At 47.8% G+C, this 27,771-nt stretch overlaps 1 protein-coding gene across 8 annotated transcripts in view; it reads left to right on the top strand.

Annotated features, from left to right (window-relative positions):
• The window catches only part of WDR37 (WD repeat domain 37), a 2,160,746-nt gene that overhangs the window by 1,230,444 nt on the left and 902,531 nt on the right, over positions 1–27,771 (top strand). For 6 of the 8 annotated variants that reach the window (XM_069648008.1, XM_069648012.1, XM_069648014.1 and 3 more), the window contains one exon: positions 5,025–5,262. In XM_069648008.1, coding sequence (XP_069504109.1) covers positions 5,025–5,262 — 238 coding nt within the window. The remainder of the gene's footprint in view (positions 1–5,024; positions 5,263–27,771) is intronic. The other 2 variants (XM_069648013.1, XM_069648015.1) reach the window with 1 other exon arrangement.

Here is a 27,771-nt window from a genome sequence, read left to right on the forward strand (position 1 = left end):
CACCATGCAGTGATCATTTTATGTGTTTGAGGCACAGAGCACATACATGCTAGATGTTGACCCAGGGAGGACCTCGAGTAGGATTCTTCTATCCCCTTCCTGGGATCACCATCACAGATAGCTGAGCGCGCGCCCCCCAACCCCCTCCACAAAGTTTTGCCCTTCAAATACATTGATATGTGTTTGGTCTATGAACATCACGAGTATTTGAGGCCAAGTGTACACACAAACAGGGCCCCTAGATGCATACTCATGTACAATTTTCTGGCCCCCACACCACGTAGGGACCCAATGCACAGAGTCCCACAAATTCACATGGAAGTCCATCCGTCTTTACAGCCTAAGACTTTCCTCACTCCATGTATGCTCTACATTTCATGGACAGTATTCACCCATATTATTTTTTTTCTCTCTCCGTTTACGACTTACTCAGCCGGCCAGAAACATTCGAATTTTGATTCTACCGAGTATTTGTTTGTTTTTTCCACCAGTTGGGTAGGACCAATTCATGCACTTCCTCACAAACACCCCCTAGGACGGACCTATCATCCTCCCCCGTCCAGCCACTGCCTTTTCCCTCAGTCGTCAGTAAACCGCCACTTCCGGGTCACGTGACACGGAGAAGCATAGCTCCCAGTCACCTAGCAACTGGTTTGCAGAGTGAGGCTTTTCTCCTCCAGACACCGCAGCGAAGGAATTACACGGCGGTTTTTCGCTCGCCTGTATTATTCAGCAGCCGGCACCATGTGGAAATACACAGCTGCCTACCCACCCTTCTGTTTCCCACCCTCCGTTCAACTTACCAGCAGAAGAGGAATTTTATCTCCTCATTACGCTCTCTATAATTCTATCTCGTTTCAGGCGCAACTTTTCAAGCACCTGCAACATTGAGTGCGGGCATACCGGGAAGCGGCTACGAGCATTCATCTGCCCTCCGGCCCCCCCCCCCCCCCCCTCGCCTGGAATACCACCACGCAGAGGTTCTTTCCACATCCCTAGGCAAAGTGCAGCACATCAAACTCGCCAGGCACACCTTGTGTCTCAGCTACCTCGCCGCCGGACCGTCTGGGCTACGGGAGCTAGCGTGCAGGTTCAATCTCACGGCCATGGAGACTGTTCCACAACCCCACTAGGTGAGAACAAGAAGAATGTTTTTTTTTCCTTTCTCCTACCATAGTGGGGGCAACTAGCACTCCGGTGCTGTACACAAAACTTGTCAATGGTTAACTTTATAGCAGACTTGATACAAATAGATAATTCAAGCCTGGGACTTGCCACCCAGCTTTAACTTTTGATTTTTAGACTAGAATTCCAATCTATTTTTTTTTCTCTTTTTTTCTTCTTTTTGTCCCCCTTTCCCAACAGGGTACCATGATTCCGCCCTGAAGAAAGTGACAGCTCTAGACCACCGAAATGCGATCAAGATTAAGGGGATTCCACCTCCAGTGTTTGGACAGATGAAATATTTCACCTTTGTGGGGAACTAACAGACTATCTGGAAGCTGTGTTTCTCTTCTCCTGCTCCTTTGAGAGCAATCCCATAACACGCGTTGGCAGACCCAATGGGGGTTTCCTGATAGAATTCATGGAGTCAATCTCTTTAAAATTATGGACATTTACGCATGAGCAGAACATATCAAACCAATAACAGCTGCAAGAACAATGGATTTGTTCAACTATTCATTAACTTAAATTTAGTATTTATACTTGTGAAAATTGAACCACCCTGTATTTCCTAAGACAGGGCCTAGATGTATACACTTTAGAGTTGTAGTATACACAGAGAAACCTCTGGCGTATGAACCTAATACCCAGATTTGTTAGTTATTGCTAAAATTTCTCTCTGATAAATATTTTATTTTTAGTTTCTCACTTAATTCTATGGTGGAAGAAAACTTGGCCTAGATTTTATTTTTCATACCAAGTCTTCCAATTTTAATCAAAAACATTTTTCCATTAATCTTTTCCTTTTGACCTGACTCAACTCAGGGATGCTTGCCTTTTGATACTCTTTCACTCCTACTCCTTTTCCCCTCCAGCACTGGGTTTCTGTTCACCAGCATTATTGCCCTTTCTAAGTCTGGCTCTTTACTATTACTTCTAAAGAACAGGAATGTGCAACAAGGTTCTTTACCTCATTTAGTGTACTTACATTTCATGTCTTGTATATCAAAACTTCCATGTGTATATATATTTTTTCTTTTTTATGCAAATTGCAGTGTGCCAATATCACATTAATAATAATTTACCAAAATGTTATGGCTGTTGTGGCATTTATTTTCTTGATTCATGCACAAATATGATGCGCCTCGGGGAAGGAGTAAATACATGTGCCCCGACTAAAAAGGTATCTCACTAAGTTAGCAAATATTGAAGGTGTAGAATACCAGTTCCTATGCACCGTTTATTGTTGTTTTTTGTGTTATTTAGTATTTGTAGTGCCCAGCTGCTTCCCAAAAGGGCACCCCAACTCCTTTAGTGCTCCGGCATGGTAACTCAACATAGTCCTGACAAGACTCATGGGGGGCACCTTTCGAACCTATGCATCGGGCCCCACTCAAGTTTCTCTCGTGGAAGACTGCGTTCCTTGTGGCCATCAGCTCAGCCAGACGAGTGGGTGAAATCCAGTGCCAGTCCTGTAAGCAGCCGTATCTGACTTTCCACGATTTGAGGGTGGTGTTGCGTGCGCACCCCTCTTTCATGCCAAAGTTCCCATCGGAATTCCACCTCAACAAGCCTTTGGTGTTGCCCGTTTTCTTCCCGAACCCTTCACCGGCGGAGAGGACCTTACATTCGCTGGACGTTGCTCGTGCCTCGAAGTTCTATGTGGCACGCACAAAGGGTTTCCGGAAGACTTCTCAATTGTTTGTGAACTTTTGACATGTGAATCCTGGGAAGGCCTTGTCCAAGGTTTCCATCTCAAGATGGCTCTCCTGCCTCATCATGCACTGTCACCGCCTGACTACCTGGCCTCTGCTGGCCGTCCGAGAGCCCACTCCACCAGAGCGATCGCTGCGACAGCGCTGCTCCTTTCTGGTGTGCCCCTGCTCAACATCTGCAGGCCTGCAATGTGGAGGTCATTGGATGGGACAGTACGACCCAGAGGATAGTGATTGGTTTAGCGGAGAACTATGAATACTAGCTTGTGCCACATCTAGACAGAACTAGGATTATTAGCTTGCATCACATCTAGACAAATTTGTGAATATTAGCTTCTGTCACAACTAGACAGATTTGTGAATATTAGCTTGCGTCGATTGTTTACAGATTTGTGAATATTAGCTTGCGTCCCATCTAGACAGATTTGTGAAAATTAGCCACGCATCACACTTGGATTATGAAATTAACCAGGTGTATCACTATATAGAATTGTGTAGATTAGCCACATAGAAGAATGTAGAGATTAGCAAATGTACTTACCACCCGCTCCTGCTCCCTCGTACACGCCACCATATGCTATATACGCCCAGTGGGCTAGCCAACCTATACACTAACACACACCCAACCCAAGTAACACAAGTTTACAACAGCAAACCTGGACACTGGACCTTACCCATACGGATACAAGCCAGTGTGCACAACCTGAAATACCTTCCAATCTACACATAAAACACCCAGACACACTCCGACATAACAGTCATAGAAACATCCCAGGCATTGGCCCTTATTCATATGGATACAATAAGCCAGTGCACGCAACCAACCATCCGCAAGCCAACACACCTGGATGCCAGTTTCTCCTTGTTCTGGACCTATCCTATCACTCTTCCCTCACTAACCAACCCTGACCTCTTCTTGCAGAGCCATGTGAGCGCCTGGAAACTGCCCTTGGGTGGTAGCAGTGCACGGTATAAATCAACATAACGTAAAAGGTGATCATGAGAAGGAATCAAATTGAGGAAGATTACCAGCGTTAAAACAGGAGTTAGACCGTCTTAGTTTTGATTTTGATTTAAAATATACATCAGCTCTTTGCTACCATGTGCATTGTATTTGAGAAACCACAAATATGACATTGGGATCGGGAGTGGAGGACACAGATGGTGTGGCATAATTAGCCATACAGGTGATGGGCTTATTTTTGTTATATTTTTATCTACTGAGATAAGGTTACAGATGATGCTCACATTTTGTGGTTTGTATCATTAGTTTTGATGTGAATGTTACAACTCATGTTAAAGAATGTTCTATTGTAGCTAATGTGCAGTGTGTGCTAGGGCATGTACGTTGGGTGACCAGTACTTTTTTGTCGCATAAACAAACAGCCAATACAATGACGAGCATTTAATGTATTTGAAAAAAATACCAAAATAAGGTTTCAAAATTTTAAACAACTAAAATAATTTCCTAATCGACAAAACCTCCACGGTCTTGAACAATGGGGTTTGATGGTGTCAAAGTAACTTTATATTGCTGGGTGCTCTTTTACTTTACCAGGTGCTTGCCCAGCTCAACAATACAATGAGCTCAGTTGTTGAACACTAACCTTAAAAAAAATGGAAAACACTACTATCTGTATCCATTTGCCTAAAGTTATATTGGATGTTTGTTTTAGCTTCCTTTTTTTTTATATTTTCATACTAACATTTTCGTATGTTTGTGAAAGAACACGAATACGCGACTAAAAAGATATTTTTAAAATGTAAAACAATATGGAAAAAAAGTGTTTCTATAGTGTTTTTAAGTACCAATCTTAGAATTCTGAATTCATCCCAATTCAACGTACAAGTGTTTACTATACTGTTCCATTAGGGAAATGATGCCTGATAAAAATAAACTGCTGTTATTGAACAGTCATTGTGTAGATACACAGGTAATTTAAAATCATATCTAAGAATTGTGTTTACTTAACTGCCAGGCTGTTATGCAAGTCTATGCAAAAAGGACGAGCATGCTCGTCCTTGGCACTTAAGGGGTTAAACAGACAGGAGCCTGCGTTTACTAGTTTAGGTTAACATCAGCATTGAATGTGTATTGAATCATAGTACATGGAAGCATAAACATGTTTTCTTTATTTTTAACAGCAGATGTCTGGAGAAGAGGAAGTTGACTTTTCCGATAAGGATGAAGCTGAGGCAGATGGAGATTTTGCTAGTGATTGTCCAACTATTAGAGCACCAACGACCTCTCTGAAAAGTCACCAAGGAGTGGTGATAGCCGCTGATTGGCTTGTTGGAGGCAAGCAGGCTGTCACTGCATCCTGGGATAGAACAGCAAATCTGTATGATGTGGAGACATCCGAGCTTGTTCATTCTCTAACCGGTATGTCCACTCCTATGGAATTTTAAATGTCCTTTTCTCCCCATATCTGTGCATGTACAACCATCATCGGAAAATACATAGTTTTGTCTTTGTTAATGTAAGGATAATCATTTTTGTAATCCCCTCCAAGAAAAAAAAAGACGTACCTCTCTACATTTACAAAGTTAGACCTAGTAACTTTGCTAATGCTTGTTATGATAAATTTGACATTAACAATAATTCCTGTTAAGAGATGTATATGGTACCACTGGGGAATCTGTCTCACCAGTCCCCTGTGGCCTTATGCCATCAGCCACCATAAATGTGGCTGCCAAACGCGAGCAGTGGGGGGAAGGAGGAATAGACTAAAATGAAAAAAAATACCGGCATGGCTCTTCTTCTGGTTTGGCCAAATGAGTGGGAGAAGAGCTGTAAGAAAAAGGATTTGGCGGTCTGCTCATCGAGCTTGTTACCACATACCCTCACACCAAACTCTACTCACGTAGTTGGTCCTCCTGCAATTCTTTGGAGGTTTTAATCATGCCAAGAGCTAGCACTGACATTGAAAGGAAGGAAGGGCTCTGCTGATGTCTGTAATCAATTTCTTTCTTTCAATATCTAGTGTTTTTACTAAGTAAGTCACCTTTACCCTATAGTCCCTGGTAATCATAAACTCTTTCCTTGTACTGTTTCTGCAAAATGTAGAGAAACCCCTCAACGCTCACATCAGAAAAAATGCAACCCACTAGGGAAAAAGGCTCAGCACACCACTTGCAAGGAGAACAACATTTTATTTCCACAAAAATAAAAGTGCGCCAGTAAAGAACTCTGCTGCCACGGAACGTTCTGTCAAAATCAGTACAAGCAACACTTTATGAAGGCACACAGCGTCATCTTTGACTTAAGTTACATAATGTACAAATCCAAATGGCTGGTTGGTGCAACCCAATACATAAGCTACCTGCTCCATAAGGGATGCCAGGCCACTGGGGCCAGCCTTGTCTGTCCATCTACTTCCACGTGGACTCCTCCTTGCGCATCATCAAGTCCAAAGATGCAATTAATTGGCAATTATGCGAAGAAAAAACAATGCATGCTCTAACCTAATGTGCACCTAGTACTGCAGACAATGGGCAATAGGATACTTCAAGGTCATTGCATCTACAGGTCGGTGCCCGTCCAAAGCGCCCCACCCTCTTTTTGGCTATGTTGTTTTACCCATCCAAGCTTAAATCGAGTGCCCTATGGTGAAGGCAACTGGTCCCTGCTTTCTGATCGTTCTTGATCGATTGGGGGTCCAACAGTTTTATGTTCGGTGGTCTGCGACTGACTGGTACCTTGTAATACTGGGGAGTCTTGGGATGGGGCATCTGGGTGCTATTGCTTATAGCTGGGACAGGGAAGGTCTGAGGCTTGTGCCCTCCTTCTCGTCTGATCGCTTTTTGCAGAGAGCTCTCAACCCCCTTGTGGCCTTGCAAGGCGCATTCCTTCCGGGATACGAATGCTAGCTACTTGAGACAATGAAAGGTCTGTGAATCTCTGCAGCTCTGGCCTTTCTCACCAGAGCCCATGTTAGAACCTATTCCTGCATGCATACTTATTTTCATGTCTGTGACTCAGGCTGCAGTGCAAAGTTAGGCCTCGATTTCAATATGGCTGCTACTATGTAAGATGGCGTCTAAGCCCCATTGTGTTTTAAAGCTAAAGTATACATCACCTTCCCTGCACTATAATCACTGGTGATAACCCCCCCCCCCCCCCCCCCCCCCCCACTCTCCTCCCCAAGGCCCTACAGCACACTTCCAGGCCTCTGCTGCATCCTAACGCGCTTGGGGGTTTGGAACAAAAGCCCCCCCCCCCAACAATACCTAAACTGACTATACACTAATTAGCTAAGATTTGCTACTAACAAATATCCTAAGTAATATGCACAGCATCCTGGGACCATGATGGGGGGACGCTAATCTCCTGAGTATGGAAGGTTTCCTACAATAACTACTGTAATCCTCAGGTGCATTCAACATCTTCTTTGGCCTATCTCTTTTGGGGAATGTTGAATTGAGGAGCATGTCCTTGCCACAGCCCCTCCGATGTAAGTGTGTGAGGGAGGAAACTCTTTAAGAGCTCAGAATCGTTTCTGGTCCCAGAACCATGTCCGAGCACAAGAAACCAAGACACTGCTCTCTCACTTCTTCCATAATGTCCCTGGTATCCATGATGTCAATAGTGTATTTCTGAAGTGGCCTAAACAGGCAGGGGAGGGAAAGTTGCTGTTCACAAGCGAAGGCAAGTTTTAAATCATGTTCCAGAACTTTTGCATTGAGAGTGATTTGAGGACGCACATCATGACCTCAAGGCTGTGAATGAAAATCACCATCTTGGAAAGGGCAGCCATGCAGAGGAAACCATTAAGGAACATGTGCAATGTTACTGTAGTCTTCCAGCAAGCACCCGCTATGTAACAACTACAGATTCTTGCAATCCTTCCTACAAAACTATTTTGTTTTCCCAAACAAGCTTGGACTGAGTGAGCCCAACCTATATACCCAACCAGACATTGCCCGTAGAATGAAAGGCTTTTGCCTTCTGCCCATTACCACTATTTCTATTTCATATCATCTACCAGATTGCCAAGCTCACTGTTTGATGTGCAGACCTATGTGTGTTTTAATTTCTTAGACCATCACCTGTCACCTTTGCTCTGGAAAGCACCCATTCCTCATTTGCCTACCCTGGTGTTTGGATTGGGCACTGCTGATTTCTTCCTGCAAATCCTATTTTCACACAGGATCAGTTACAATGGGATGAGTGTTGAGAATAGAGTGAATGGACATTAGAGTGAGCGTGAACTTGGTCAACTTAACTTCAAGCTCTTTCAGAAATCATGCCATATATCATACACACAACCCACTAACTCTATTTTTGAACTTTCTTTTCAATATTATACATTAACAAGAAATATCACCAGTGTTTTAACAAAAGCAGTACAAGCCACAGCTCCTGGTAAGGAGATTGTGAAGGGGTCTGAGCACTCAATAGAGCCACCGGCTCTGTACTCGTGCCAGACCACATTGAAAAAGGAAGAAGGCGCTGGAGCTGGCTCAGCTGACTTTCGGGTAAGACGGTGCAGGACTTCGGTGAAGCCGCCCTTGCCAACAAAGCCGACACTGGAGGGGCCGACCCAAGCTTTGACATGGCCACGTTCGGTACTAAAGCCACCACCGGGAATTCCAGCCCCAAACTGAAATACTGAGAAGTGAGTCAAACACTGGGAACCCGGGAATTCACACCCTCCCTTCCTGGTCGTGTTGCAGAATGACTTATCAAGCAGGGACCTGCAACAGCTGAGGTGAGGGCATGGGAGGCCCGGAAGACAGTCTAGGAGAAGTAGCGAGGAGGACAACCATGGAAGGTCAGGACAGAGCCACCCGTTCTCGGGAAAACACTGAAAGACGAAGAACTCTGTGCACCCGCACAGATAGTGGGGAAGTTGTCTTGGCGGCCCAGACTAACACCAGGTTGGAGAATAAGGGATGGGAAGGAGGACAGGGGGAGCTAAGCAGGGATTGGTCTAAAGCATGTCCCTCCCCTCTAAAAACGGATCCGTGGATACAAAGCATCACAACCATTTCCTTCATTTCAGGAGGAGGAGGACACTGCAGACGAGAGCTCGCGGTATCAGTGGGCCTAGCCGACAGAGTGACAAGAAGCGAGGCAAGGGCAGAGGGCACCAACACCATCCTTACACTAAACTATATGGCAGCTGAAGCAGAATCCTGGTGAGATAACTAAGGGAAGATATTTTGCCATCCGATGCTAAAAAGATAAAAATCCAACAGGTAGGCAATCACAATGAGCCTTCATACCGGGAAAGGGACTAAATGAAACACACAGGCAGGATGCCTGCATAAGTCCTGCCTGTGTTTCAAAATTATAATTAAAGCATTATTTCAACCTCCAAGTCTGGTCGTCTCTATTCCCACAGAGCTATTTTCTTTATACTGTATCAAGACATTGTTTTTGTCAGCTGTGAAGAAGCTTACAGATCCCTCACTGAAACCCTGCTTAAAGTCTCCTCCGAGTTGGCCAGGGGAAGGCAGATGCTTCCTGATCCCAACTCTGGAGGTGGTGCACTGCGGAAGGATCACCTGGGAGGAGATGGGGCCCAGGGTGGTGAGGAGATTCCTTGGGATGAGACAGAGTAGTTTTCCTCTGACTGGACAATTCTTACCACTGTACCTAAAAAGGTTATGGCTTATTGTCATTTTAATGTCTCTCAATCTCCTATTAGATCTAAGGTTGTAAATCCCAAGGATATAAACTCAGAACAAACTATGCCTAAAAAAGATCCTTTTTGGTATCTCAAACTAAATACCTTCCTCAATCCCAAGGGTACAGTGTGGCGGATTATGGAAATGTTTTCTTAACTAAACCATCTTCCTCTGTCATAGCTAATTCTCATAGACCTCGGTTAAAAGCCTTAAGCGAAGTAAATCAACCCTTACAAATACTTTAAAAGTGGAAAAACCTAACTTTGTTAAAAGAAACTACAAGTCCCAGAATTCTAGAGGTGCTGAGATGAAGAAGAGCGCTGAAAAGGGCAGCCAGATGTAGAAATCAGGCAGTTAAGCCTAGTAGCCATTGCAGTAGTCTGGCAATTAAGGCTAATAGATCACACTTGAATAGTCATTGAACCTGTGAAGCATAAAAGGCCCTATCAGGAAAGGAGGGAGTAGAAGGAAATGGAACGAGAACTGGAAGGCTGGCTGTAGCAGTAGGAGTAGAGGAGAACCACAAGGCTGTCAAATCACAAGGAAGTCTGAGCACAGAAGGGACGCTGGAACGTAGAGACAGCCCATTTCACCTGCACGTTCTGAGAGTCCTGTTCTCCCAAAACTTGCAGTGCAGAGGAAGACTTGCAAGAGGCTGAGTTTTCCCCATGTGAACTTGATTGCTGTGAACATGCAGGATACTAAGACCAGAAGCAGAAGGCAAGCAGAGGGTCTCGATTTGGGAGTTCCTTTTCCTACCAAGTGGCCGGACCGAAGAAGGGTGTGGATCCCCACCAAGCCAGAAGCAGTGGAAGTGGTTGAAGTCGTCATGCAAGCAGCGCAGCCAGCACAACCAGTGTCAATGAAGCCGGTGAGTGAAGCATGGCATTCAAATACACTGCGTGAGCCTTGCCGGTAATTGTAGCCAGCTCCTAAGTGACTTGCATATTGCATAATGCGAGTGAAAGCTGTTTGTTATATCTGAACTCTTATTAACAATAGAAATGTAGCACGCACATAGAACGTTGCAGATCAGCACTCGTGTGAGAAGCGAACATCATTGAAAATCATTGTTGAAGCATTTAAAGACTATGGGCCTCATTATGACTGGCGAAAGCCGTGCCAGTAAAAACGGCACGGCTGCCACTAGAGTCATTTTTTTTCCGGCACACAGGAATGGGCAATTACCGAGGCATTCTGGCCCCGGCGGACCCGGTAATTGCCCATTCCCGGGTGCCGGAAAAAAATGTTTCCCATGGGAATGGGGGGGTCGGATGCACCGGCACCATTCGTCAATGGTGCCGGTGCATCTGACATGGGCTGCTCAAGGGTGCCGGTATGCCCGCCAGGTCATATCCGGTGGACGGGAAGGCACCCGCGAGCAGCATTCATAGTTTGCCGGTTTGGTAACAATGGTACCTGCAAGCTTACCGGTACCGTTGTTACTGGACTGGCAAACTTGGAATGAGGCCCAATTATTTGATAACAGTGGTCGCATGTCCCTAATTAACAAAAGAGGACGCTCCCGAAACCATTGCCGAATACCTAACAGCGTTTATATACGCGTTACAAATTACGAAGAGTCAAAACCACATCAAAAGGAGGTTGCATGCGCCTAATCGTAATTCCCAAAGGAAGTCAGAATCTCATACTTTACCGTTACATGGAATATAATTCTTTATTCAACCTTAAAATCTGCTTAAAGAGATGTTGTGTATGCCCAATTGTGTTTTCACTTGAAAGACTAAATCCTATACTGTATCCAGAAATGACAATTGTTCTATTTCAAAGAAGTACGAGTTTTAAGTATTGAAATGTACCCAAGCCAAGAGGTAACCCCTTCTTATAGTGAAACCAGTCTTGCCAAGAGTTAAAGAACTATGTAATTATACTGTGAAGTTGTTAACAGTTAAGTGGCTTAAGCAACAAATACACCATTGTTGCCTGAAGCTGAGAGAGTGGCACATAAACTTCTTCGTAATTACTTGGGCTGATGACTGGCAGAAAGGTGGAAGTAAAGCTGCGGAAGGAGCAAACACATCCTTGGGAAAAATACTTTGAAGTAAAATGCAACCTGTGGTGCTACAGACTGCTGAGGTTAGAAAGAAGTGAGTCTTGTGGGCAGAAGCAGGTTGTTCTTAAGGTAGTCAAACAGATGGAAGAGGCAAAGAGGCGGCACCTTTTTAGAAAGTTATTAAAAGGAAGAGTGACTTGCCTGCCTGAAGAGGTTGAAGTGTCTTGTCAGAGCCTGACTTACCATTCCAAAGTACTGAGCAGTAGTAGTGGTACTTGAATTGTGGTGGTATATTAAGTTGTCAGCAGATGTCACATTGAAGTGATTTGAGGAAGTAACGTACTGTGGGACAAAGGTGACTGTTCTCATAGTACCAAAAGTAGAAGTATCGTTGTTGAAAATAGAAGCAGCTACCCAGAGAAAGTATCCTGACAAATATACCAAATGTAAAGTTGTAACTGTAGACGTCCTAAAGAAATGTGTATTATTGACATTGGGGAAATATTACACCTTCTTTTTTAAACTTTGACAATTTATCTGAAAGAAGAGACAATATATCATAACCAGGATTACCATTGGTGCTATTTCTTTTTCTGGAAGTTGGAAGGGGATCTTTTCATCCAGGAACAAAGAGTTGTTACCAGTGGAATTTTGTTTGCTGAACTTTTTCATTGACTTTGAACTTTCAAGAGCTGGTTCAAAACCTTTCTTTTCTTTTTCTGAACATTTTGGAGTTGACTTTGAATCCTGGGGAAGGGATCTTAGCCAGGACAGGAGAAGGCCATTTAGAAATTGTGTTGATATTGTTTATTATATTGTGTTACTATATAATTTCCTTTGTATGTTTGTTTAGTGTGAAGGCCAGTTGTCCCATGCTATAGAATGTTGCCATAGTCTTCAGGCTAGGTAGAGAATTCCTCTGTAGAGTAGGGCAAGCAAGGTGGTTTTTAATATAATTTATTTAATAAAATTGCATATTTTGAGAAATCTACAGTTATCTGCCTTGCATTACTGACCCCTCACACAGCTCAAGGTTGTAAGATATGCAGAAAACATACAAATCCAGTGATTGACATTAAAATGTATTGCTAAATGAATTGATTGGGTGCCTTGTTCTGTTTAATAACCCTGCAACACAGCACAGAAGCATAGCAATGTTCCAAGGAGCATGGAATGAAAGAAGATCTTAACAGCAATATTAAACAAATCTCTTGCTAACTTACACAGTTGCACTATCTTCTACAAAATGACCCACACTGTAACATAGCTGCCACCATCACCATGATGTTGTTTGCATTTTGTACCATGGAGCAGCCAAGTTTTGGTAGAGCTCTCAAGCACTAGGTTCTGTTCAGGTTCAAAGTAAATATAATTTATTGCGTCCCTTCAAATGCTTTTCATTGAACATTGGATTTTTAAGACTGATTGTATCCCGGTTTTCATAGAAATAGGGCAGTTGACAACAGAGGGACCACATATATAGAAGATGAACAGAGGACTTGTGAGGGATCTAGTAGTGAGGGAAGAGATTGGGAAAGGAATAGCTGAATTCTTTTTTAATAACCCATCAGAACAAACAGATGAAGGGTCTAGATGGGGTGCCTCTAGAGCATAGCAAGCTCTGTTTATAGATAAATCGGCAAGGTTAAATAGCATAAGAAGGAAAGAGACTGGGGGGCTAATTCATGGAAGTTGTGTGCCAAAAATCAGGGGTTTGTGCACCATTCTGCCCGCAAATCCCTGTTTAACAAATGGGGATTTGCGGGCAGAATTGAGGCACAAATACCCCATTTTTCGGCGCGCAACTTCCATGAATCAGCCTGTGGGACTCATGCAGAACTTAACTATAGCAAAAGAGGAAATCCTGCTAGCCATGAAATCTCTAAAAGTTGAAAAAGTGCCTGGTTTTGATGGGTTACCAACTAGTTTAAATAAACATTCTCTGTTGCGTTGCTTAGCCCTCTGCAGGACATCTTAAATCATCAATGGTATTCCCGCTATTGAAGATATTGCCTCTTGATCCTGGGATTTGTTCCAACTGCCGGCCAACTGAAGGTCTGTCATGGCCCACAAGAATTATTAAGAAGTTGGTTACCAGCCAACTCTAGACTCATGTTGAGGAAGATCTTCTACTAGATCCTTTGCAATTGTGTTTTCATCCCTCACATGGTACAGAGCAGCCCTGCTAATCGGGTGATATTTTGAAGTCTGTTGATGAGGGCACCGGGACATTGCTTGTTATGCGATCTCTGTAGCATTCGACACAGCACAGGCTCTCTGAAGTGGCAGATGTCTCACAGCAAGGACTAGCCTGGTTTAGCTCATTTCTTCATTACGGTACGTACCCAACAAGTTATTTTGCGGGGCTGTCTCTCGGACTCACTTTCTGTTCACTGTGGTGTACCTCAGGGCTCTTCGCTATCGCCGCTCCTTTTTAATATCTAAATTTGGCCTCTGTTTATTGCCAACTTCCGCCTGCATTACCACTCTTATGCTTATGACACACAGATTAACTTCCAGGTTCATAATTCCACTGACACTCTGAAAAACATTCTGGACTGTATGAATGACGTTAAATGATGGATGATCCTCAACAGATTACAACTCAATCCATCAAAAATTGAGATTGGTCACTAAGTATGTGCTTAAGACCGAAACCAACAATCAAAATTCAGTTACAGAGATCTTTACGCTGGCTGCCAGTAAAGCACTCAATAGAATTCAAAATACTGTGTGCCATAGTTAAATGCATCCATGGCCTGGTTCCCCCCCCCCCCTTACCTTACAACTCTTCATCTGTATCGTCCATCATGATCCCTTTGATCCATCTCTGGAACGCACTCACTTATAAACTGTGAAAAATCGGCACCATCCTATTTTTCCGCAAATCTCTCAAGGCTCATCTTTTGAATTACATTTTGTGATACCACCTATTTTTCTTTCTTTGGTTCTCTGATGAACTTTTGGCATGTGCGCCAAATGCAGTTTATTCTGCCAAGTTCTCTTTTTGCGCAAATATAAACACAAAATACAAATGTGTGGAAAGGGGGGTGAGTAACCCCAAGATGGCAGAAGAGAGAATTACAGTTTTTCCTTTGGAAGGCCGGATTCTGGAGGATTGCGCTTCATACTGCCCCATAGCAGTACTAAATATGGATATAAAGATATATACTAAAGTTCTTTCCCAGAGATTAGAAAAGGTTCTCGCCAGCATAATAGGAATGGAACAAATAGGATTAATTGTGAATAGACAAACTGCAAATAACGTTAGGATAGTTAGCAACTTGATAGTTATTGTGTGCTGAAAGTCCCTGCAGCATTACTAACTCTTGACATGACAAAGGCATGCGACCATCTGACCTCAATACATCTTCCACAAAGAAAGGACCTTCTCTCGCGAGAGGAGTGTCGGGTCCTCCAGCCAGAGGTCAAGACACTCAGCCTTCACGCATGGTTTCTGAGAGGCTAAGGATTGGGACCTCCCGGATGGCGTAATGGAGATTTTGCTTTCGGCCAGAAGGCCAGCAACAAAATTCTCATACCACTGCCATTGGAACAAGTTCTGCAGCTGGTGCTGGGAAAAGGATTTTCAATGCGATACACCCACGGTGTTATCTTTTCTACTACATTTTCCAAATCTGGGGTTCCAGATTGGAATAATCGAGGGTTATCTAGCAGCGCTTTCCATATTCAAGCTCACATCGGAAGAGACATCCTATTTCAAAATACCCTTAATTCAATTTCTTAAAGGACTCCCAACTGTTACCTCCAACAACATTCCAAGTACCAACTTGGGACCTTATTTTTGTTTTAACGTTTTTGACGTGCAGTAGTTTCGAGCCACTTCATTCCTGCCATTTAAGACTTGTAATTTACAAAACCATTTTGTTAGTAGCAATAACATTAGCCTGCAGAGTGAGTGAGTTGCATGCATTATCATGTAAACCTCTCTTTACCACTTTTTACAAGTATAAGCTTGTCCCTTAGGTCAAACCCTATTTTCTACCAGAGATTGTGTCGGATTACCATTTAGCACAGAAAGTTGTGTTTCCGGCTTTCTATTCTCCACCTCATCCTGGCAAGGAAGAGGAAAGATTCCATAGACTCGATCCGAGGAGAGCTCTAAGCTTTTATATTTCGAGGCTGGCAAAGTTGCAACAGCACAACCAACTTTTCATTGGTTATACACGTCGTAAACTAGGTCTGTCAGTCACCCAACAGACGCTATCCAGATGGATCACACTGGCTATTTTGGAGTGCTACAAGCTACCTTGGAAAGATCCCCCAGAAGGTTTAAGGTCTCATTCCACTAGGGGCATGGCAATTTCCTCTGCCATTCAGGGGTAGTTCCGATAAAGGACATCTACAAGGCAGCTACCTGCTCCACCTTCCACACGTTCACAAAACATAACTGTTTGGACACATACCAATGAAGAAAGATTTGGGAAGGCAGTACTATGCGCCATTCTGGATCAACGGTAACTCTCAATTCTTAGCCCCGTCTCCAAAAGAACCTGATACTGTTTTGGGAGTCTATCATAGATGAGGAATACATGGGAGGAGCATCCAGTCGAAAGAACGTTACCTGGGGCAAATAACTTGTTCTTCAGATGGGCAAGAGACCGCATCAGATATCTGGTGTTAGAAATACACATCGTTTCACATTTCCCTTGTTGAGCGGACAGAAACCCTTTTTCGTCTCCCTGACTATGTTTCTGGCACAGTAGTCCATTTTAGAGAAGGCACGAGTGGTTAAGAGATGCTTGGCGGTGTTTAATGGAAGGAGGTGCCTGATTTTCCTAATATTTAGGAGGTTGAGGCAAGCTGCTGTTCCAGATTTGGTGATGAAAGTAGAGAAGGCATGAGAAGGGTCATAGATGACGCTGAGGTTTCTAGATGAAGAAGTGTAGGGGAGAGTTTCAGGTGGGAACTGGATAGGCAGATTAAGAGATGAAAGCAAGGTTTTGGCAGGGTAGAAGAGCACCTTTCTCCAGCATGGGGTCTGGCATGGATTCACATGCTCATGAATATTCCCCGTCGTCAGGCTGGGAATCCTCGGTAAAGAAAAAACCCGTATCAGTTTCGTTTCTGATCTGTATTTCGTAGTAATAACCAATCACTGGTCTCTGCGTCATACTGACCACATCCAATGACTGCCCTCTACCTAAGCACCGCCTCTGGCAGCCATCTTCAGATTTTTACCGCACGTTCATGTGTTGGGATCCTCGTGCTATTGCTCTCGAGCGTTAGTGCTATTTTTTTCACGTTTTTTCTCAAAAACTTCGTTTTTTCGGTCAAAAGAGCCTCAAGCTCCACCGACTCTCCATCCGATCAACGGGGACCCGTGTCGGATTCGTCTGCGCCCCTCAAGGGTGAAGATTTCGTCGAGCTACGCTTTTGGAGGACTCCAGAAGCTTCTCAGGCCCGGACATGGCCCAGGAGAAGGGAAGCTCGACGCCCGGAAAGCTGTTCAGGATCTGCCCTGGATGCCAGCTGCAGAACGTCTTTAAGGAGGACGAACACTCCTTTTGTCTCTACTGCTTACATGAGGACAAGACGCACGTGGAGAAGGACTGTGCGTTTTGCGGCAATATGTCGGAGCGGACCATGAAGGACCGCCATCAACGTCTCGCCAACTGGCTGGAAGGGAAGAGCCCGTCAGGCGAGAAGAAGAGGAAGAAATCCGAGCGGTCTTCTAAGACCTTTGAGGGCGCCCCGGCGACGGGGGTCCAACACAAGGCCAAGCACCGCGAGTCCGCTGGCACCGGGAGCGCCGAACGGTCGGGCTCTACGGGCGCCAGGCAGGGCGCAACCTCCCCGGCACCTTCAGCCACGTCCAACGCTCTGGGTCGGGTAAGAGGAAGGGCGAGCACCCGGCGAAGCTCCTGGAGAGGCCCCGGTCGAGCTCGAAGGCCCCATCGGAGGGGGAGCGAGGCAGTGTCCCCCCCCTCAAGGATAAGGCGGTGAGCGCACCTAAGGTGGTGAAGGCCTTAATCCATCCGGCCAAGCCCTCTATCGATACTGTCGCGGCGGCCCTGGCTCAGCCTGTGGAGGCTACACCAGTGGTGGCGACCTCGGGGCTCAGAGTCTCCCTGCCACCTCGGAGGGAGTCCTCTTTTGTGCCCATCGATAGGACCCCCGTGAAATCCCCGGCGGGGAAGAAAAAGGGGGGGCAGGGCGTCGTCGTAGATTCGGCTTCAACCTCGGAGGAAGAGCTGATCGAGGTCTTAAGCCACGGCCTTGGCGTGGAAGAAGACCGGCCCGTCGGGATGGATCCCGACGCAGGTGACAACGACATCGTCGAGGGTGCCGACGGGGCCCCTGATCGCCCGTCGGATTCCCCTCTCCCAGCGCCGCAAGACAACTCGGCGGCCATTTTGTTGGCTATACAGTCCTTATGCTCAGAGATAAGGACGAGACTACCGTTGCCGACGGAGGAACCTCTCCCGTCGGGGGATCCTGAACCGGGACCTTCTGGTGTTCCCCCGCCCAAGAAAAGAAGGATTCACCCTCCACCTCCTTTTCAGCCGTCGCGCCCCGTCCAGCCCTCCTCCCCGTCCACCCGAGGGGGATGATACGGGGACTGACACGGCAGCAACGGGTACGGACGACGAGGTATACGACGAGGATCTACCGTCGTCACCTCCCACCAGGGCTTCTCCGCCCGACGAGATTGGATCGTTCCACTCCATGATCGCCAGGGCATCCGAGCTTTTCCAACTCTGCCCTGAGGAGAAGAAAAAGGAAGGATTCCTTTATCAACGGCGCGAGGCCAAGAGGAAGACGGTCCTCGCGGTGCCTCTACTGGACGACATTTGGGATGAGGGCCTCGCCCTCCTCAAGAACCCTTCCACGACGCCAGCTAGAAGAGACCGGTACGAGAAGAAGTACCGGGTCCCGGACGCGGCCCCCCTGTGCCTCCGGGCGCAGCCTACCCCGGACTCCGTCGTCTCCGCGGCGGCCAGGAAGAAAGCGGGGGGGGGGTGCGGCCTCCACATCGACTTCCCCACCGGACGGCGAGGGAAAGAAATTGGACGCTATGGGACGCAGGGTCATCTCGTCTGCAGCGACGACGATTAAAGCGGCCAACGCCTTGGCTATCGTGGCCCGCTACGACAGGGAGCTATGGTACAAACTGGCTCCCCTGCTGGACTTCCTACCGGACGACAAGAGGGCGGATGCCCTGGAGATCCTGCAGGAAGGTGAGGTGGCGTCGGACCACGCCATCACTATTGCGACGGACATCGCCGACACTGGGTTTCGCCAGTTGGGCAACGGCGTGTGCCTTAGGCGGCGTGGATGGCTCAAGGCTACGGACTTCCGTCAAGACGTACAGACCAGAGTCCTGGACATGCCGTTCGATGGGAACAACCTGTTTGGGAAAACAGTGGACGATTCCCTTCAGGCCATTAAAGCGGACACTGAGACGGCCCGGGCCCTTGGGGTTCTGCAGCAACGACGGACGCCCTTTCGGAGCAGCGAAGGCAAGGGCGCCTCCAAAGGTTCCGGCGGCGGTTTCTCCACCTACCGTCAAGCGGCCCGCTCGTCGTCTCAGGAGGCCTACAGAGGACGAGGCAAGTCTGGCGGACCCCGCCGTCGTCGCCAAGGAGGTCAAGGCGGCAAAGCCTCGTCGAAACAGGATTGAACCGGCCGTGGGGTCGGGCCCCCACCGAAGCACCCCGGTGGGAGGCCGGCTGGCGAGCTTCGTCAGCGTGTGGGAGTCCATCTCCACCGACCGTTGGGTGCTGGACGCCTTAGCCCGGGGCCACGCGCTCGAGTTTCAAAGAAGGTGCCCGCGCGTCCCCCCCGTGGCCAGGAAAGAGCTTCACGTCCCTCAGCTTCTCCTGGAGGTAAAGGCGATGCTCAGGAAGGGCGCCATCGAACTCGTCCCAAAGAGGCTTCGGGGCTCCGGAGTTTACTAGAGATACTTCCTCGTGAAGAAGAAGACGGGAGGATGGCGCCCCATCCTAGACCTGCGACGTCTGAACAAGTTCATCAAGGCGCAGAAGTTCCGGATGGTCACCCTCCAGCACGTCCTGGGTCAGCTGGAGGAAGGAGACTTCCTGTCGTCGTTGGATTTGGAGGATGCCTACTTCCATATTCCCATCCTAAAGGGGCACCGAAAATTCCTCAGGTTTGTGGTCCAAGGGCGTCACTACCAGTTCAAAGCCCTCCCCTTCGGACTACGGTCGGCACCCAGGGTATTCACCAAGTGCCTTGCACCGGTGGCGGCGCAGCTGCGCCGCAAGGGGATCCACGTCTACCCTTACCTGGACGACTGGCTCATCCGAGCCAAGACGAGGGAGCTCGCCGTGGAGCACACGGCAAGGACCGTCCAACTTCTCACGGACCTGGGATTCTCCGTGAACTATGCCAAGTCCCACCTGGTACCCGCGCAAAACGCACTGTTTCTGGGAGCGAAGCTCGACAGTGTCCCTTCTGGCCTCCCCGTCGGAGGAAAGGACCAGGTCCATCCTGGGCAAGGTACAGCGGATGTTGGTTTCCGACGCGGCCAAGGTGAGGTCCATCAAGTCCCTCCTCGGAATGATGTCTTCTTGCATCTACCTCATTCCCATGTGCAGGCTCCGGATGCGCCCGTTGCAGGAGTTCCTGGACGCGCGCTGGATCTAAACGACGGGCGGCTTCGAGGAGAGGATCACACTCGACGAGAGTTTCCGCCGAGCGGTCCGGTGGTGGGGCACCCGCGCGCATCTGACGGCGGGCATGGACTTCCAGACCCCAGACCACCAGGAGACAGTGACCACGGATGCCTCCCTGGAAGGGTGGGGATCGCACACCGAAAATCTGCACGCGAGAGGCCTTTGGCTCCCGACGGAGAAGTCCCTCCATATCAACGTCCTGGAGCTCCGTGCAGTGTTCTGGGCCCTCAGGTCCTTCCTTCCGTCCCTCAAGGGCAAGGTGGTGAGGATCTTCACCGACAACACCACCACCATGTTTTACATCAGGAAACAGGGCGGAACCAGGTCCCCAGCACTGTCCAAGGAGGCGCAGGACCTGTGGCATTGGGCCGTCGCCCAAAGGATGTTTCTGGTGCCGTTTCATCTGGCAGGGATAAAAAACACCATCGCCGACTCACTCAGCAGGGAGCTGCGCTCGTGCCACGAGTGGGAACTACGGCAGGATCTAGTGGATCGCCTCTTCCGACGGTGGGGCACACCCCAGATCGACCTGTTCGCGACGGCGACGAACTCCAAGTGCCGGAGGTTCGCCAGCAGGTTTCCCCAGGCGAGGAGCATGGGCGATGCTTTCTCGTTCCCCTGGGAGGGCCTGTTCCTCTACGCGTTCCCTCCTTTGCCACTGCTAATCCGGCTCGTCAACCAGCTCAAGAGGTCACGGTGCAGGATGATCCTCGTCGCACCTGCTTGGCCGAGGCAGATATGGTTCCCGGACCTTCTGGACTTGTCAGCGTCTCCGCCAATCAAGCTGCCGGTGGACGCGGATCTACTCTCCAGGGAAGGAGGCGCCATCCTCCACCACGACCCGAAATCGCTGAACTTGCAGGCCTGGCTCCTGCAGCGCTAGAGTTTGGAGGATACGACATACCGGCCGACTGCAGAGAGGTTCTTGCAAAGGCCGGGGCGTCCTCGACTCTTAAATGCTACGGACACAAATGGAAGAGGTTCTCTGTCTGGTGCCATGCACAGAAGATTAACCCTCTACGGATTACGGCTCCCCAGGTACTGCCGTACCTGCTGACGCTGGCCAAAGCTGGACTGGCACACGCGTCCATCAAGATTCATCTTGCTGCGATCTCCCGATACACCAGAACCACGGGCCGGACGTCCTTGTGGTCTCATCGTCTGGTGAAAGAGTTCATGAAGGGACTGTTCAGATCGTTCCCGCCGGTGAAGGCTCCGGCCCCGGCGTGGGAGCTCAACGTGGTGCTGAACAAGCTCATGGGACCTCCGTTCGAGCGTCTGCACTGGGCCCCGTTGAAGTTACTGTCGTGGAAAACAGCGTTTCTTGTGGCCATCACCTCCGCACGACGGGTGGGAGAGATCCAGGCCCTTTCCTGCAAGGCCCCGTACTTGACTTTTCACGACACGAGGGTAGTGCTCAGGACGCACCCCTCCTTCATGCCCAAGGTACCGTCGGACTTCCATCTCAACGAACCCTTGGTGTTGCCTGTGTTCTTCCCGTCGCCTTCGTCGCCGGCTGAGAGGACTTTGCACTCGCTGGATGTGGCTAGAGCGCTGAAGTTCTACGTGGACCGCACAAAGTGTTTTCGGAAGACGTCACAACTCTTTGTGAACTTTGGACCTGTCAATCAGGGGAAGGCTCTCTCGAAGGCTTCCATTTCCAGATGGCTCTCCGGCTGTATCATGTACTGTCATCGGTTGGCAAACCGACCGCTGCCTGGCCGTCCGAGAGCCCATTCCACCAGAGCGATCGCAGCTACCACGGCGTTCCTTTCTGGTGTGCCCCTGCTGGACATATGCAGGGCTGCTACGTGGAGGTCGACGCACACCTTCACGAAATTCTACTGCGTCGATCGGGATTCCAGGGAGGAGTCCAGGGTCGGCCAAGCAGTGCTGCGCAACCTGTTCGCCTGAGGTGAGCCTGGTGAGGAGGTAAGATGCTTAATGTTGAGTTTGATGTAATGCTTAATGTTGAGCCTTTGCCACCTCCCGTGGTTGTGCATGTGTGTACTGCTATGTATTCTTTATTCATGAGCATGTGAATCCATGCCAGACCCCATGCTGGAGAAGGAACAAGTTACTTACCTGTAACTGTTGTTCTCCAGCATGGGTCTGGCATGGATTCACATGCGAACCCTCCCGCCTACCCCTCTGCGGCTCTTCACTTGGTCATACTGCCACTTCACGTGCTTCCAAATCTGAAGATGGCTGCCAGAGGCGGTGCTTAGGTAGAGGGCAGTCATTGGCTGTGGTCAGTATGACGCAGAGACCAGTGATTGGTTATTACTACGAAAGACAGATCAGAAACGAAACTGATACGGGTTTTTTCTTTACCGAGGATTCCCAGCCTGACGACGGGGAATATTCATGAGCATGTGAATCCATGCCAGACCCATGCTGGAGAACAACAGTTGCAGGTAAGTAACTTGTTCCTTTGTTTTGGTTAAGTTTTAAATCAGAGTGCAAAGCCATTCAATATTTAATGGTAGAGAGAGAGAGAGTTTGAAATTTTGATAGAGATCAAAGGAGAGTTCAGGAAAAGAGAAGATGATTTGGGTGTCTTTCGCAAAGAGTTGGTACAAGAACCCAAAGGAGAAGATTAGTGCCTCAAGAGCAGAGGTGTAAAGTGTAAAGAGCAGCAGACACAAGCCAGAACCTTGTGGAACACCGACAGTTAGAGGAGTTAGTTGAGAGGGGGTGTTGCTCCAGGAGATAGAGAATTGGTGAGCTGCAAGGTCTGATTCAGTCCAGGCAAGGGCTTGATCACGAATCCCAAGAAGAAAAAAAATATTAAGGAGAGCAGAGTGATCAACAGTGTCAAAGGCAGCAGATGGGTCAAGGAGAATTTGGATAGAGGATAGGTTTAGAGTGTTTAGCAGAGGTGATGAAGTTGGACACATTCATGAGAGCAGTTTCCGTGGAGTGACGGAAGCAGAACCCCAGCTTGTAGGGGATCTCGAAGGTTGTGGATGTCTTAAGAAATTGGTAAGATGGTTGAACACAACCCTTTGGAGCACTTTAGAGTAGTGCGGAAGGAGAGAAACATGCAAAGATAGCCGCTAGGTTCGGGTCAGTCCCTTGCCTTTTTTGACTAATTGTTCTGTTCCTAGCCTCAGCCTGGTGCCATTCCTGACCTTCTTCCCACACCATTAAGACTACTACAGAAAAGACCACCTTCTGATCAGCTTCTTCACTGCACTTACCATTATCACAGGCAGACAGACCCGGGTTAGCCGGTGATCATTGTTTACATGTAAAGCAAGGGTCATTGACTGCCTTGGTGGTTTAGCCAACTTCTTCTTTTTTTTTTAAAACTTTATTTATTGATGGTGGTACACATCGCTTCATCAACATAGCATTCCATACAATTCAGTGATTTAGTTGACAAATATCCAAACACAGTAAAATATGTAAAGTCTACGTAGCCGTTTCATTTCCAGGTCCAGCCGGGCTGCCACCAGCCGACCCCATGTCACACAAGTATAGTCTGAACAGAGCCCAAATGTCTTTTGGCTTACTAGATCTCGGGAGTGATATTATGTACTGCTCCTCACATTCATTGACATATGACAATTGTTTGTGAAAGTGATTGATACGTGACGCGTGTGTACTCTTCCATTTCTGTAATATACATTTTTTAGCCACTATGCATGCCACATTGAATAGTCTTCTGGTCACTTCCGAAATCTTCCCAATGTCCCCAAATAGGTATTTCTGGGGTGTTAGGTCTGCTGGGAGGTGTGTAATTTCTGCTAGGCTGGACGCTACTTCTCCCCAGAACCTGTGTATGGGCGGGCAGCTCCAGTACATGTGGAAAGAGTCTGCAAGGTTGCTCACGCATTTCTGGCAGCTGTCCGGTCCATTTTTGTAAATTTAGGTATCTTCTCGGGCGTATAGTGTAACTTATTTAGTACCTTAAATTGGATCAGGCAGAGGCCTGCATTAATGGAGACCTTTTTGGTTAAATCACAATATCTTTACCACGCCTTGTCCGATATGGTAGTTCCCAGATCAGTTTCCCAGGAAGCTTTAATCTTGTTTGTCGTTGGCGTGTTTGCCTGTACCACTGCATAGAGCCCAGAGACGCTTACTCCCACCTGTGTGGACAAAGTCGCGAGGCATGGGTGCGGGGGAGGCTCGTTGGGGAATAGAGGCCATCTGGCCTTAAAGGCCATTCGCATCCTATGATATTGTAGTATTTTCAGCTGATCTCTCCCCATCCCAACCTTAAATTCTTCTAACGTTATGAATTTGCCATTGGGGTAGATATCTTTAATTTTGAACTCCCCCTCTGGGTCCCACGTTTTCCGGACGTCCGGGTGATCAGATGGTGCTATGCCGGGGAAGTTCCAGAAGGGTGCTTCCGCGTAGTAAGGAGTCTCTAGTTGAAGCCTGCGGTAGAGTCTAAACCAAGCATGTACTGTTGTGCTGACAGGGTCGAATGGGCAGTCGTCTTTATGTTTAACTTTAAAAATTATGGAGCGTAGGTCGGTTGGGCGTGCTGAGTGTTTCTCAATACAAATGTGAGGCAAGGTATTCAGTTCATCATATCAGAATTTGACAAACTGAGCCTGCGCCACAAGGTAGTATAGCTCAAAATCTGGGGCTGCTATGCCCCCTTTATTGTATGGCTCCACCATTGTTTCCCACTTCATTCTAGCCGTTCCCCCACCCCATACAAACTCTACCGCTAAAGATCGGAGAGTTGCGAAAAACTGTGCACCTGGCCATATCGGTATGTTGGTGACTATATATATATACCCAATAGATGTTCGTGATTGTCAGCGTACAGGGAGGCTTTGTCCCCGGACACAATGATGTATCTTATTTTAGCGGGGACCATTGCAGGCCATATGTGTTATTCGGGCATGGTGTGGCGGGGGTCAGGGAAAGATCTCAGATTTAGATCTGTTGGTCTTGTAGCCTGAGTATTCCGCAAACTCGTGTATGGTTTCGATCGCTGGACCCAGATGTATATCTGGTTCCCGGATGTACAGTAATGTATCATCCACATATAAGGATATTGATTGGGTGAGGCCTGCCATCATTATGCCCCTCTGTCCCTGGTGTTCCCTGGTGGCTGCTGTGGCTGGTTCCATTGTAAGGGCAAACAGTATGGGGGGAAAAAGGGCATCCCTGTCGAGTGCCCCTACCCAACCCAAACCAGTCGGACAGCGTGCGGTTAGTCAGCACTCTGGCTCCAGGGTCAGAGTACAACAGACCGACGCATTTCAGAAAGTATGGGCCAATCCCAAATTTCTCAAGCTTTTTAAAGAAGTATAACCATGATACTGAATCAGATGCTTTTTCAGCGTCGAGTGATACAGCTACCGTCTGAGCTTCAGGTTTTGTCCGAGCCATAACCCCAAACAGTCTCCTAAGGTTTAGGGCCGTCGATCTGGTGGGAATAAAGCCACACTGATCTGGATGTACTAATGTGGGCATATGCGGCAGGAGTCTCGTGGCCAAGATTTTAGCAAAGATTTTGGCATCACAATTTATCAGGGACAAGGTTCGGTACAAGGACATCTCATTGGGTGGACGCCTGGGTTTCAGCAGCACTGTTATTATGGCCTCCCTCATTGATGGTGGCAGGGTTTCCAGCTCTATTGCTTCCTCCCACACCGACAACAGCACCGGGGTGAATTCCTCGTTTAGTTCCTTATATAATTCTGCTCCTAATCCGTCCGAGCCTGGTGCCTTGCCGTTGGTCAATGACTTGATCGCCTCAGCGACTGCATCAGTGGTCAGGGGCTGGTCGAGCGCGAGTTTGTCTTCTACGGGCAGCTTCGGGAGAGTGATATTATCGAGGTACTGTTGTATGTCCTCAGCTGATTTCAAATCATGATTGGAATAGAGGTCTGAATAGAACCGGGTAAACTCCTTATTTATCGACCTCTTCACTCGTGGCCACCGTGCCGTCTCCTGCTAGTATGCTGGAGATTGGCGTGTGCTGTCTCTCGGCTTTTAGTAAATTAGCTAAGGTATGGCCTGCCCTATTCCCCTCACCATACCTGCATGCTCTATCAGGGGTAGAGATGTAGAGCAGTTCCCTAGCTGCTAGTTTATTGAATTCCGATAGGCTATGGTTGATGTCTGAGAGGGTTTGTTTATCATGTGTAACTGTGTAACTCTCTTCCAGGTTACCAAGGTGTTTTTCCGTCTCCGCCAGCTCTAAACTAACTGCCTTCAGCATACCCGAGGACTTAGAGGGCAGTATTCCTCTCACCCAGACCTTAAAGGTTTCCCAAAGGGTGGAGTTCCTGTCCACTGAGCCCCTGTTGGTGTCGAAGAAGTGCTCCACCTCTATATGCAGTGCCTCGGCTACAGCTGGGTCCTTAAGAATGTCAGGAGGCATCCTCCATCTCCTAGTTGGGGATTTTATGTTTCCTAAAGTCATTTCTATCGTAACAGGGGAGTGGTCTGATAGGGTACGGGGAAGTATCTCAGTTATCTATCTGCGGCATGATGGTTGTTGAGGCCAACCAATAATCTATTCTGGACTCAGTATCATGCACCGATGAATAGAATGTATATTGCCTTTGGTGTGGGTGTAGTGATCTCCAGGCTTCAACCATTATCAATTGTGATAGAATTTGTTGTAGAGTTGCTGCCGTCTTAGAGGGACCTCGGTGTTTGGTAGTGGAGCGGTTTAATGTGATATCCAGGATTGTGGTCATCCAGATTCGGACCATAGGTAGCACCATCTCCCTCCCTGCAACGCTACCCCATACTATGACATAGCGACCCTGAGCGTCCACTTTGCTCTTGCCAAATCGGAAGCCTACAGATGGATGTATAAGGGTGAGGTCTCCTCTTGCCTGTGTGGAGTAGTCTGTGTAGTATCTATGTTGCCCCCAGTTCTTCAAGAAGGCTAGGTTTACTTTTCGGAGTGCATGGGTTTCTTGCAGCATGATTACCTGAGGTAGTGACGTAGGCTCCCACCTTACCTGAGGTAGTGACGTAGGCTCCCACCTTGCTTTCCTTAGTTCGATTGTTAAATCCTCGGACGTTCCATGTAAGTAGTTTCAACTTCAGCTCCTGATTCATCGCTCTGGTGTATGCCATGACTGCGTGTTAATTTTTGTCCCAGTTATTCTTAGGAAGCATGTCATGTACAGCGACGCAACCACCAATTTTAACTTGCAGAACCCTTCCAACTGGGTTCCCGAACCACATTTCCCCAACTTGAATCCCACGCAACTCAACATGGTGCAGTTTCATATAACAAGTTGACCCCCCAACCCGCATCATCTCCCCCAACATGACGATGCTGCCCTGTAACTCTCGGAGCCTTCACGATGGGCATTCCCTCCCAACTGCTGGAACTTTCCTGAGGGTAGCCTATTGCAGCCATCCGGCTCCCTTTCAGGCACTCATGGCTTGAAGCTGCAATGAGCCTGTGTCCAGGCCGCTCTCTGCAAGTGTTCCTGTGTTCCTGTAACTAGGATTAGCTGATATATTCCAGTCAGTCTGCTGCATCTTGTATCTCCGCACCCGGTTGGATTCCAGCATTTTGATTGTCTGCCCTGTCCCTAGGAGGCAACGGGATAGAAGCTTCCACATATGTCATGGCTTCCGTGGG

Source organism: Ambystoma mexicanum, chromosome 2q (genome assembly GCF_040938575.1).
Source record: "Ambystoma mexicanum isolate Mex_15411 chromosome 2q, UKY_AmexF1_1, whole genome shotgun sequence".
Taxonomy (NCBI): domain Eukaryota; kingdom Metazoa; phylum Chordata; class Amphibia; order Caudata; family Ambystomatidae; genus Ambystoma; species Ambystoma mexicanum.